This window comes from Rhipicephalus microplus, chromosome X (assembly GCF_043290135.1).
Source record: "Rhipicephalus microplus isolate Deutch F79 chromosome X, USDA_Rmic, whole genome shotgun sequence".
Taxonomy (NCBI): domain Eukaryota; kingdom Metazoa; phylum Arthropoda; class Arachnida; order Ixodida; family Ixodidae; genus Rhipicephalus; species Rhipicephalus microplus.
Window position 1 is genome coordinate 3,061,329 of NC_134710.1, and position 13,176 is coordinate 3,074,504.

The 13,176-nt window shown below is 47.1% G+C and overlaps 1 protein-coding gene across 1 annotated transcript in view; it reads right to left on the minus strand.

Moving 5' to 3' along the window:
- Positions 1-3,255: 3,255 nt before the first annotated feature.
- LOC119175619 (soma ferritin) overlaps positions 3,256-13,176 on the minus strand; it is a 44,556-nt gene continuing 34,635 nt past the window's right edge. The window contains exon 5 of the mRNA XM_037426521.2: positions 3,256-3,508. Within this exon, the coding sequence (XP_037282418.1) occupies positions 3,371-3,508 (138 nt within the window). The 3' untranslated portion in view covers positions 3,256-3,370. The remainder of the gene's footprint in view (positions 3,509-13,176) is intronic.

Consider the following 13,176-nt stretch of genomic DNA (forward strand, 5'->3'; position numbering starts at 1 on the left):
GCATCATGTGGAATCGGAAATGCAAGTTTCACATTGCCGACAGATAGCTCGCACAGTGAGAGCAATGTATCATTGTTAAATTTGTTGCGTAAACAATTGAAGATTCGGGAAGTTCTGAATATTTCTCGCTCTGCAATGCTACATTGAACACTTTACAATTGTGCCATGTCGCGTCGTATCGACAGGGTAGGCACGAGTTTTAATTCTCCGCCGTGAGCCTATATCTTAGGTAATGTATATTTAGGTGATGGGCACAAAAATATTTCAGTGGGTGAACAAAAAACTGGCAGGTCGGGTTATATTTAACGACTTAAACGATGGTCTTCGACGGCAGCCTTGGGTTGAGTAATGTCAGTGATGAGGGCAATATGTGAAGGAAGAGCATTTCATTCTGTGGTAGTATGCAGAAAAAATGCAGGTTGATAGTTGGTCATGTGGGCACGTGGCTTATACTCAGCATTTCGATACGAGTGGCTAGAGGAACGATGTGCTGAAATGACGATTTGGTTTCCTGGAGGCAGCGAATGGAAAAAAAAAACCTAAGAAAAATGATTAGACGAGCAGTCTTGCGGCGAGAAGAAAATGAAGAGAGGCATAGATGGGATTTTAGGCTGGATATGCCAGAAACAATGAACCTGGAAGCATGATTCTGAACCGATTCAAGGGAATTACTTAGGCTGGTGCACACCGGCGACTAGCAGCGGTCGCGCGACCGTTTGCGACTGGTGACCAAAAATCGACTGATGTTCACACCGGCAGAGGCTGCATGCGAGCGACCGTAAGTCACAATACCAGAGAGTCACGTCCGTATCTCGTTATCAGCGAAAACTCTGGAGACCGGCGCCACTCAGCTGACCGCCGCAAGCTGAGTGAGCGGAGCAAACCGAGCGCGCCCCATTTCTTGTTTTTATCCGTTGTCGCCAGCGCAATAAAACAAACAAACAGTGAAAATTGAGCATCACTGTTTCCAGCAGTTTTGCGACCACAGTCGCGCGAAGGAAAAATCGGTCAGGAAGCGACTAGCCAAAGCAGTCGCTTTGCGACCGTTGGGACCATTCGCGACTATTAGCGACCAGTTGCAAATGGTCGCGCGACCGCTGCTAGTCGCCGGTGTGCACCAGCCTTTAGTGGTTACCATAGATAGTAGTAGCATATTCTAGTTTCGATTGTATCTACGCTGTATATGCAAATAATTTGATTGTAGGGGATGATGCTCATGGTAAGTTACGGCGTAGGTCACCTAATATGCGATTACAGGAATAGGTTAGTTGGTGTATGTGATTGGTCCAGGACAGATAGCTAGATATATGAACTCCTAGGTATTTTAAATCCGGCATTGAGTTAAAGTGCTGTAGTAGAACGAGTAAGAAGACGCTACGTAGTTAAGGTGGCCATGAAAGGATACGTGGGAGCACTTACTTATTATGTTGAGGGACATGCACCATTGGTTGCACCATATCGGGATCTCTAGGAGATCATCCTGGAGGAGTCTATGGAGGGTGTAATTTGACAATACAGCACAAAGTCATTTGCAAGGCAGCGTCTATTGGGTGATACATTAAGGTCATATATATATATATATATATATATATATATATATATATATATATATATATATATACCATATTGTGTATATATATATACCATATTGTATATATATATATATACCATATATACCATATACCGTTGTGCCATATATATATATATGGCACAACGGGAGCGTTGTCAACAAGGATAAATATATTTATTTCCCAACAGTTTCGGGAGGGGTCCTCCCTTCATCACAGGATAACTTATCCCCTGATGAAGGGAGGACCCCTCCCGAAACTGTTGGGAAATAAATATATTTATCCTTGTTGACAACGCTCCCGTTGTGCCATATCTCATACCTTCACGAGGACTAACTGGCCCATTGAGTTATTACTCCCACTATATATATATATATATATATATATATATATATATATATATATATATATATATATTATAAGAAACCAACATTATTAGTCCAAGCCTTGCGGCCCACCAGAGGGATATAAAGGAGACAAATGAGCTGGCGGAAACAAATTGGAGGTGAAAAATAAAGAATTCAATTAACTGTGTTTTGTGGCAGGTTTATTGATATGTGAGATTTAACGTCCAGAAACCACAATATGAACATGAGAAACGCAGGGGTGTAGGTTTAGGCTCGAAACTTTACATGATAAGAATGTGCAATACTTTATCGAAAGCTTTTTTCAAGTCGAAGAAGAGATCCAGGTTGGAATGTAAAGCGTGCATTAGTATAGCGAGCTGAGTGTTGTAAGAATGAGCTACACATCCTGATAAATTCCCCTTTAAATTCACTCCGAAAATACTCACTCTACGCATATCTGAAAATTCTGGGCCGCTTTGAAAGTTGAAGTAGTCAGGATTAAATTCGCTGGCGATCAACTCGAATAAATTGGTTGACACTTGGATTAATTTCAGTGGCACTTGAAGTGAGATGACTGGCATTTAATCCAGTGGTAGATGGAATAAATTGACTTGAATTTAGGTTAACTTGGTTGGTGCTTAGAATAAATTGATCGGGAAAACCTGTAGTGTTCCACCACAAGGCACTGAGGCTCGAAGATAATTTGCAAAAAAAGACAGTATAGCGGCGTCATGTCTGGCATGAAATTAACCCGTCTAATACACCGTGGCAGAAGAGTAAAATATACAATAACCCGTAATCACGCAACGCTAATTGCAGAAAGAGTGTGTGGTGTAATGCTTCATATCCATGCAAAGTACTCAGCCACAAGTATTAATCGTCATCTGCCACTTGCAGCATCAACAATGTACACATAATGCCTTAGAAATGTATATCGGGTACCTCACTTATACGAAAAAAGAGCAATAGTGGTGTAGTGGGTGCTGTCGTGTTTACAAAAATTATGAATTCTGGCATAGTCGATACTTTCCGGAAAGCGAGAACTTGGAATGCAGTTCGCATTGGCGCAACACGACGCTGCATTCATAATTAACATGCGGAAGTATCGCGGAACCATAGAAGATTGTTTTTTTTTCTTCAATACTTTGTGGCGTACAGGTCACAAGGAGAGGCTTAGCAGCAATTTATGCATGTGATTTGTCAACCGACTTTTACCAAGTGAAGGGTCGGGCTTGTTGACTTCTTTGTAGCGCGCCGAATTAGAACGCGCACACTTGGCGCTATGTGTTGTCTTTTGCCGCGCTCACACCGTGGCCGCGCTACAACAAAGAGTAAGAAGGTAATGAAAACTATTTTATTACACGTCTCGACCTGGGGATATTTCAACACGGATATTTACGTTACCAGTACATGAGCGCTGAAGAAAAAAGGACAATTTTTTTCAAAGAGGAGCTGTTAGGCTCGCAGTTGCTGGTCGAGAAGGAACTCGCCCAGGCCTGTCTCCATATTTTGCAGCTGCGTGATGAGCCGCTGCAGCTGATCGATGGATCGTACTTGCTCGGCGAGAAACTCCTGCTCCAAGAAATCCGCCATCTGCAAAGTGTGTTCACGATTAGCCATGTGCGCCTTGAACCACAAAGAGCTTAAAAACTGCCTTCATGGCAGAACTGAAAACATGACTGACGAGGGATGCTCCTTGCATTGATCCTCTTCAATTTTTAGCTGTTCGGCAAGAAATATACCAACCAGCCACAAGGCTGCTTAGTTATTTATAAATGTTCCTAAGGTTTTCTCATATTCGGGTTTGAGTCGACTGGATTGAACTCGGTAGCCTCGATTTATGGTGAATTTTTATTACTCTATGCCAAGACCGGGAAAGGTCAACCTAATGCACACGTAATTGATAGTCCACGTGCTGAGGACTAAATGCATGCCGAACAAGCGCTTGACCCCATAACTCTGTTTGATCATCTGCAGCTTTGGCAGCCGGACAGTTCGCAAGAACAAATACGAAACATCTTTCAGTTTGTTTTGGGGTACAGATGATGGGGCACACTCTAACACAGTAAAATGGCTGGTTAATTGGAAAAAGCGCAAAATTATACATTAATTTGGTCGCTCCGTATATATGCATTTTTTTCACACGTCCCAAATAAATCAAAATAAGATGGGGGGAGGGGGGGACTGAGAATTAGTAAACACATGTCAAGGTCACCTAGTGTCAACAAAAGCTGTTAAGAAAATTACTTTCTGCGTTATACAAAGCACCCAAATGTCACTTACGCAGTTCGCCCATTTCCTCAATATAAAGAACTTCTCACAGCTCGCACCCTACTCCGTCTTTGCTCTTGCAGGAGTGGGAATGCATTTTAGATTTACAGCATTTTGAAGCAACTATTGTAGCAGCAAAATTTGCTCATGGAGCAGCTACCTCTGTGTCTGGAGACTGCACAGCCTTTCATAATGCACACAGAGGAAAACAATTTAGCTTTAATTTAGTTTAATGTTCCCTCAGTGTACATAATAATTTTTACAGAAGCAGCAAGCCCACAAAATAAGAAGAAAACATGAAAAAGCAGGATTGTTCTGTCCCCTCTCTAAGAGAGGAGCCAGGAGCGGCGTTTGTTTTTGAAGTACCGCCAACAGAAGTGGAGGGGGGGGGGGGACACCTAAGCCCCTACTGGGGGCTCCGTCCAAATCTTCAATACCGCTTCTTCCTTTGTTATGACCACTTTAAACGGGCACCGCAAACGACCTTCAGAGCGTCATTTGCCATCTTTTATGTAGGTTCCCGGAGAGAGGGAAAGCGCCGGCCGTCAGCGGGGAAAAAAGCCAGGCGGCGGTCAGACTTCCCCTACCAGCCGGAGCAGCAGCTCCGCTTTTTTACGGGAACTTCCTGAGTGCTAGTGAATGTTTGATAAGATGTAACCCCAATTCTTGTCAATTGAAGTTGCTTTTGTTTAAATGTTCACAAGTGTTCGACCGTGAACTGGATGGATAGCGGACGCTTCGAGCCAGTTAACGGCCAGTTAAGCCAGCCAAATAGTGTTGAGTGGATGGGATTGAACTCGGTAGCCATGATTTATGATGAATGTTTATTATTCGATGCCAAGACAGGGTAAGGTCGACCTAGTGCACCCGTGATTAACGGTCCACGTGCTTTTGTTTAAATGCTCACAAGTGTTCGACCGTTAACCGGCTGGATAGCGGACGCTTTGACCCGTCAAATTCGAGCTGCGAGAGCATGTAAAAAAGCGCTTCAACTGCCATCAGCCGCAATCTCAATGTCCACCGGAAATGGGATGCGTCGCCACGGCAAGACACCCAGTTGAGCCCAGACACACACCCACTGCAAAAATTTATCGCCAAGGAGTTGAGCCCCTGACAGCAGAAGGTGGGATCGTTTCATCTTTCAACGCGTCGCTTAGCACCATTTGTTTCACGTACATCCGCTCCGAGACAAAACGCGAAGCAAGCAAGAATGGATCAGGGCGAGCTGATGCATGAGTGTCTACATGTCACATCACAGGATAAAGCTTCCACATCAAACAATGGGCCGCAAAGAAAAGCAACACTTTCGACGAAGACTAAAAAAAAAATATCAAACTAGCCGCGAAGAGCACTGCTGTGAACTAGACGCTGTTTGGAAGAACGTGGAGAGCGCTCTTCAGGCACTGTCACGCGCTAAGGAAGGACAGTTTACTGGTGCCAAAACGCAGCTTCAAGCAAGTTATAAGTGCTACGAGCATACCACCGCAAGGTATTCAGCCTTTCTCGAGAAGGCAAAGACTTTTAAAGCTAGGCTAGAATTACAGCTCCGAAAGGCAATCGATGAAGACCATGAGGCGATCGCCAGCGAATAGTTACGAGAGGCTACGCCACAAAAACGCGGCAAGGCGCATGAAACAGCGTTGCAGTTCTCCCTATCGGCTCACTCAACAGCTTCCTCACGATTACAAAGATCGGGCTCCTCCGCGATTAGCCTAGCCGCTGTGCACGCCCGTACGCAAGCAGAGACCGTGAAAGAAAGAGCTCAGTTTGGTTGTAGAGAGGCCGCGATGCGCTCAGAGAAGGCAAGAATTGAGCTTCAGGTCTTCCAACATGAGAAACAGGCAGCTGCTGCACACGCGCAGGCAAGTGCACACGAGGCAGCTTTAGAACAGGGGGGCGGGGAGCGTGTGCGCCTACACTCACCGATAGACCGAGCATTACAGGTTTCGAGCTACATCACTGAACAAGCCGCCATACGCGATGCTGAGCTTGCGTCTCTTCGGTTGACTGTTGTGCATCCGAGAAGCCGCAGCTTCGAACATGCTGAAGCAACGAACCACCGCATGGATTGCGTGATTATCATCAGCCGCCTGCGTACACGCCTGCACCTAACAGTTCCAGTTTGGAGTTTGCCGGCGTCCTTGAATTTCTGTGCCGCAAGGACTTTGTCTCTACAAGACTTGCAAAGTTTGATGATCGACCTGAGAGATGTAGACCTTTCTGCGCAGAAGAGCTCGACCTTCTTGTCGAAAGGCTTGGTCCCGAATCATTATATCAAGTTCTGTGCATGTTGTTGATATTTCGAAGCGCTTAAATATCGTGTAGACACAGCTTGACGACACCTTTGGGCTTCCCGAGGAAATTGAGGATGCGCCACTAAAGAAGTTGGAGGGATTCGCAAGAATATCATACCGGGATAATGCCAAATGGCATGAGTTCAGTGACCTCCCACTGGAACTCAAAGCTACCAAATCTGATCCTTACCGCACCGGTCTTAGCTATATGGATACTGCAAGAGGAATAAACAAAATTTTTTCGAAGTTACCACCTGGACTTGAAGAAAATTGGATGTCAGTGGGGTCTAAACACAAACAACAAAACATCACTACGTTCCCACCCTTTGCGGTTTTTTTTTTCAAAGTTTCTTCAAGATAAGGCAAGCATGAGGAATGATCCCAGTTTCATCCTGCAACCACAAAATGTCTCGCCTTCGATCACGCAGCGAAAAGAATAAATGTCGATTAAGAACCCGCTGCAAAAGTCATCTCTGTCAGCAAGAAAAACAAACGCATATAACGCCTTCGAGCAGGTTCACGAAACCACTCGAAAGCAGTAACTTGAATCGAAGAGCTTCGAGAAATGGTGCCCGCATCACAAGAAGCCTCATCCTCTCGCAAGTTGTCGCGTTTTTCGTGAAAAACAATTGAAGAGCAAATAACATTCCTCAAAGCGCACGGAATATACCTACGATGTTTTTGTCCTCAAACCACACGCAGTGTCAATGCAAGGCGGTTGTGAAGTGCCAGCAGCGGTGATCATGCAACAGCGCTTCACCCATCAACTACGTGCTCAGAGTCGCCGAAGACTATTGAATGCGATGGCAGCTCTGTTTAGAATTGAGAAGGAAGAGTCACATTTACGCGTACCGAGGTAGGAGACATGAATGACAGCTGCAAAAGATGCTCTAAAATCTGCCTCGTGAATGTGATTCATCAATCTCAGCCTGAAACAACATTCAGAGCACACGTGATACATGATGAACAGAAAGTAATCGTTCATTGGTTTGGCCAAAACTTCTCGACGAGTTCAGTGTGGAGGGAACACCTACCCAATACACATTACGCACTTGTTCCGGCAGTGCTGAGGTTGTTGGTAGGATCGCTCCCGGCTTCCCTGTGTAGAGCGTATCGGGCAATGTCGAACTCTCCCTTCCGTATCTTTTTGAGTGCGACGAGATTCCGGACAACAGGGAAGGAATTTCAACACCAGAAGTGTGACAGAACTACCCGCACTTGAGAGACATTGCAGCTCACATTCCACTTCTCGAAGAGGCAAGAATGCTGCTTCTCCTTAGTCGAGACGTTCTTAGAGTTCACAAAGTTCCCCAGACCATAAACGGACCACTCGACGCTCCTTACACGCAGGCTCGATCTCAGATGGGTCATTGCCGGAAACGTCTGTCTGGGTCGTACGCGCAAAAGAGGCACCATAAATTTGTTGAAAACACATATTCTGGGCAACTGGAGACCATCCCTCTTCACCCCATGTACAAAACATTTCATAATGAAGGAAGTGCCGGTTTTCTACACTCACAGCCCCAAGAGAGTGCTGGCAACTCTCTTTGCGGAAGTAGAGGCTTGTCCCATATTTCACTCTCTTTTCAGAAGTGCGGGGAACTCTCTTCTGCACAGAGTAAGTACACTCTCTCGACAGAGTGCTGGTACTCTGGCTGAATGAGAGTGAACAAGCTCCCTCGCCAGAGTACAGTCACGCTTGTGGGGGTGCTGACACCTCCTGTAAAGTTGTTTGCGCCGTGTAGCGCATATGTCTCGCCCCAAAGCCGCATTTCGGGTGACGACCGCAAGGCGATAGGTGGCGTTGTATTCGCGTTGAGCACCACTATCGTCATCATCATCATGGGGTAGCGCCGGCAGTGACTCTTGGCGGAAGTGAGCCTTGGTGGCGGGCGAGAGTTGACAGACTCTCGTCTGCGCGTGGCGGTTGCGGTGAACGGTTGTCTCTAGCGTGGGTCCTCGGCGTGGGGCACCACGGATTTGCGCGTCGGGGGCCCTCGTGGTAAGTCAAGCGTTGGCGATGCCGCCTTGGGTATGTTATTGTGTGCTTGTCCTGTTGTTGTGTTTGTCATGTTTTGGAGTGTATGGAAATTGTGTGTAAAAATGTATTAATGGGTTGATCACGATGGATGTATCATTCGGCGGACGATATCGTCGTTTTAAATTAGTTAAATAAATGTATATTGTTGTTTGGTTGGTACCGACCGCGTCTGCTGTGTCCGTTCACTCCAAGAGCATGGCGTGGCACGCTCGTCATATCGAGACCTCACACTGGCACCCAACGTGGGGCTATTGGAGTATCGGACGACAGTTTTTGTGGTTCGGTAGATGCTTTTGTAAGAGCCGGGACAGAGTAGGCCTAGGGGGACTTCTTTGCTGGCGTCGGCGGTGTGCTTTCTTTAGAAGCGAAGATATTGGTTTTGGGACGTGTTTTGAACTTGTTGGCACTCGAGTTTTTATTTTTTTTTTCTGCTCGCAAGTGGGTTTTTTGTTGTTAGTTACCAAAACGTTGTTGAATTGGGACGAGAGCCATGCGATCAGCATGCTGGGGTGAGCAAGGCCTAGAGCGTAGGCTAGGCCCGAAGCGCGTGAGTACGGAAGCCTTGTGGGTGGTCCAATTTTTTGTAAATAGCTTCTTCTTATCTCTTTGGGCTCAGGGAGCCGGGTGTCGTTGCTGTCTGGTATTGCGGCTGGACGTCGAGGCGTCGTATAACACCGTCCGGGGCGGTGGACGCCGATCGCTCGGTAAGCTGCTGCGTGCGGTGAGCGATAGGGCCACCCCACAGAGTGGATGTCTCCTCGCGGCTGCCTCTTCTGCGCCTAGGCTGGGTGCTGGGTGGATGCCGGTTGTTGCCGAGCGACTCATTAGGCCCAAGGCTCTGCGCAGCCGCCTGTCGCACGTGGCACAACTAGGTGGATCATGGCGTTGAGGTCTTACGCTCTGCTTCCCTCACTTTTTTTATTTTTCGATGCATGAGTTTTGGTTTTGTTTTGATGGGCGTCTCGGCAGCCGCCGATGTATTAGCTAGCCGTACTAATCATCGTACCACGTGGGCGAAAAGCCCGAAGCTCCTTTCCCTAGGTTGTGCTGCAATGTTTCTTTCGAGTTTTTTTTTATGTATTCAGTGGGAGGGATGTCATCCATGGCTGGCTGTCTTGTGCCCATCGTCAGCGCCGCTGGTCGGGAATGTGGTCGTGAGCTCGGGTGATGGAGATGCCTGGGACCTGCGCAACTGCCTGCGGTCCAGCGCCCTCGTGAGTGCTGGTCGCAACTGGAAGACGTGTCGGCGCTAGCGACGGTTTGTCGTGCCAACGGCAACGTTGATGTTGCCGTTGATGTTGCCAGTGAAGTCGAGCCAGACAGTGCAGCAGTGTCGACCGGTGGCGGTGTCGTGGTGCAAGCACATTATGGACATGTGATGTCATTTTTGTTAAAGCTTGTGTAGTTTTTCTTTTCGTTTTCGGGATGTGGTTTGATTTAAGGTTGGGGAAATGTGGGGGTGCTGACAGCCCCTGTAAAGTTGTTTGCGCCGTGTGGCGCATTTGTCTCGCCCCAAAGCCGCATTTCGGGTGACGACCACCGCGTGATAGGCGGCGTTGTATTCGCCTTGAGCACCACTATCGTCATCATCATCATGGGGTAGCGCCGGCAGTGACCCCTGGCGGAAGGGAGCGTTGGTGGCGGGCGAGAGTTGACAGGCGCGTGGCGGTTGCCGCGAACGGTTGTCTCTAGCGGGGGTCCTCGGCGCGGAGCACTTCGGGCCTGCGCGTCGGGGGCCCTCGTGGTAAGTCAAGCGTTGGCGACCCCGCCTTGGGTATGTTGTTGTGTGTTTGTCTTGTTATTGTGTTTGTCATGTTTTGTGTGTAATGTGTGTAAGGATTTATTAGTGGGTTGACCACGATTGACGTATCATTTGGTGGACGATATCGTCGTTTTAAATTAGTTAAATAAACGTGTGTATTGTTTGATTTGTACCAACCTTGCCAACGGTGTCCTTTTCACTCCAAGAACGCGGGGTGGCGCTCCCTCGCCAATTGGAGACCCCACACGCTTCTGAAACAGCGTTCATACACGCTCTGCGGGCGTTGCGCTACTCCCTCACAAAGTTTTACAATCTGGTAGGGCTAGAGTGCATCATCTCCCTCCAAGAGTAGAATCACTCCTGCTACGCTAGAACTAATGCCTCAATATATATATATATATATATATATATATATATATATATATATATATATATATATATATATATATATATATATATATATATATATATAGAGAGAGAGAGAGAGAGAGAGAGAGAGAGAGAGAGAGAGAGAGAGAGAGAGAATTTGGTAATATGAGTGAACTGCATAGAGTGCTTCAAGCTTACGTCACGTATGCAGGACGGGTATCGGCATACGCATTATAATAGTACGCAACACAGCAAACGAAAACACCGAACATACCCCTCTCTGGCTACGGACAACCGTTCATACAGCAACGGGTATTTTTACTCATGATGTCTGGCCCCGTGCTAGTGTAGGTGGCGCTAGAATTCTTCTACGAGTTTTGAATAGCAAATATACGTCAAGCATATGTATATATGTGGTGATCGTTAGGCACTCTGTAGGTACGTCGACCTTTTATTTAAAACTACGAGACATACCACGCCATTCTTATTAATGAAATGTAACTACCAGCTTGCATCGTTGATTGATTGATATGCGAAGAATAACATCCCAAAACCTCCATATGAATACGAGAGACGATGTAGTGGAAGGCTCCGAAAATTTCGACCACCTGGGGTTCTTTAACGTGCACCCAAATCTGAGCACACGGGCCTACAACATTCCCGCCCCCCATCAGAAATGCAGCCGCCGCAGCCGGGATTTGAACCCGTGACCTGCGGGTCAGCAGCCGAGTACCTTAGCCACTAGACCACCGCGGTGAGGCTATCAGCTGGTATTCTGTCATGTCGGCTCAACGGGGTGAAGCCATTTCTGCCCAAGCCGGAGAGTTGTACTTAGGCGTTTACAAACACAGTTGGCACGATCAGTCAGCAGTGCTGGCTGAAAAATAATTTACGAACGTAACAATCCGGCGTCCGATCTGACTTGCGATGCCACGGTGTGTACTAGCACGGCAGAAAAACAACGCTGGTCGGCAAAACTACAAATCAAACGCATCTCTGGCAATGTTTATAGTTTTGCCTACCTCGTCTACACTTTATTACAACAATGAAAGGCTTGCGGATTGCTCAAACGTCGACCTTGTCGAGCGTTGTGGTTCGCAGCAGGGCAAGCGCTATTCTAAATCACATATGGCGCCCGCTACACCCGCAACGCCCGCAGCGCTTGCAAACGGTATTTTAAAACTCCCTATTATCGCCTTTGTGCAGTACTTTTACATGAGTGCGCCGGCGCTCTGAAGCCCGTTGCTTTCGCAAGCCACACTTTGGCCATTGCGGGATGCAACTGTTCGGTAGCCGAGAAAGAATGTCTAGCCATCATTTTTGCGTTAAATAAGTTTGATATGTGTTTGGATGGGACTCACTTTGTTAATAAGACTGATCATCCAGCACTGTCTTGGCTTAAACCGCTACGTAACCCCTCCGGACGATTGGTCCATGGCGCGCTTACGTTGCGACGCTACAATTATGTTAATGAGTACTAGAAGGGCAGCAATAACACAGCTGCTGAGGCACTTTCCCGTGTGCCGTTGTCTGTGAAACCCTAGGTAGAGCCGAAAACAGTGTATGAGATCAAAACGCCACCTCAAACTATGCGTTTCCGTTGGGGTACTTTCGTGACTAAACAAGAGCTTCTTGCAGCGCAGCAGAGTGATGACTTCCGTCGTAAAGTGTGAAGAAAGCTTGCAGCTCGTGATCCAGCTGACACAGGAAGCGACAAGGAGACCGACTGGTATACCTGCTTGGAGAAGGAGGCCTTTTGTACCGGTATTTTATTCAGGTTGACGATAGTAATGCAGAATCGCCATTCCGAGTTATTATTCCTCGCAAACTTCGCAAGTCCTTTATAGTGTACTACCATGACAGTGCCTTATCTGGTGACTCTTCAGGGCAGAAGTCTTATGATAAGCTGCGTCGTATAGTAGTAACTTGGCCAGGCATGAAACAGGATGTGTTACGCTACGCGCGTTCTTGTTCAGTTTGTCAAAGGGCAAAGACACGAGGTGGTTTACTGCTTGGTTCAATGCAATCAGTTGATATTACGTCGCCTTGGCAAATAGTACCTTGTGACGTAATGGGTCTGTTTCCCATGAGTCCACGGCGAAACAAGTACCTGCTCGTTGTGATTGACCATTTCAAAAAATGGGTCGAATTGTTTCTTTTGCGCAAGCTGACTACGCAGAAAGTATGGGACTGCCTTCTCGAAACCTTCCCCAGGCTTGGATTCCCTGCCCAGCTAATCGCAGACAACGCAACTTACATCACCAGCAAGGTGTTCACGGATTCCTGTGACACCCTGAGTATTCGTCACATTGATTGATATGTGTGGTTTAACGTCCCAAAACCACTCTATGATTATGAGAGACGCCGTAGTGGAGGGCTCCGGAAATTTAGACCACCTGGGGTTCTTTAACGTGCACCCAAATCTGAGCACACGGGCCTACAACATTTCCGCCTCCATCGGAAATGAAGCCGCCGCAGCCGGGATTCGAACCCGCGCCCTGCGGGTCAGCAGCCGAGTACCTTA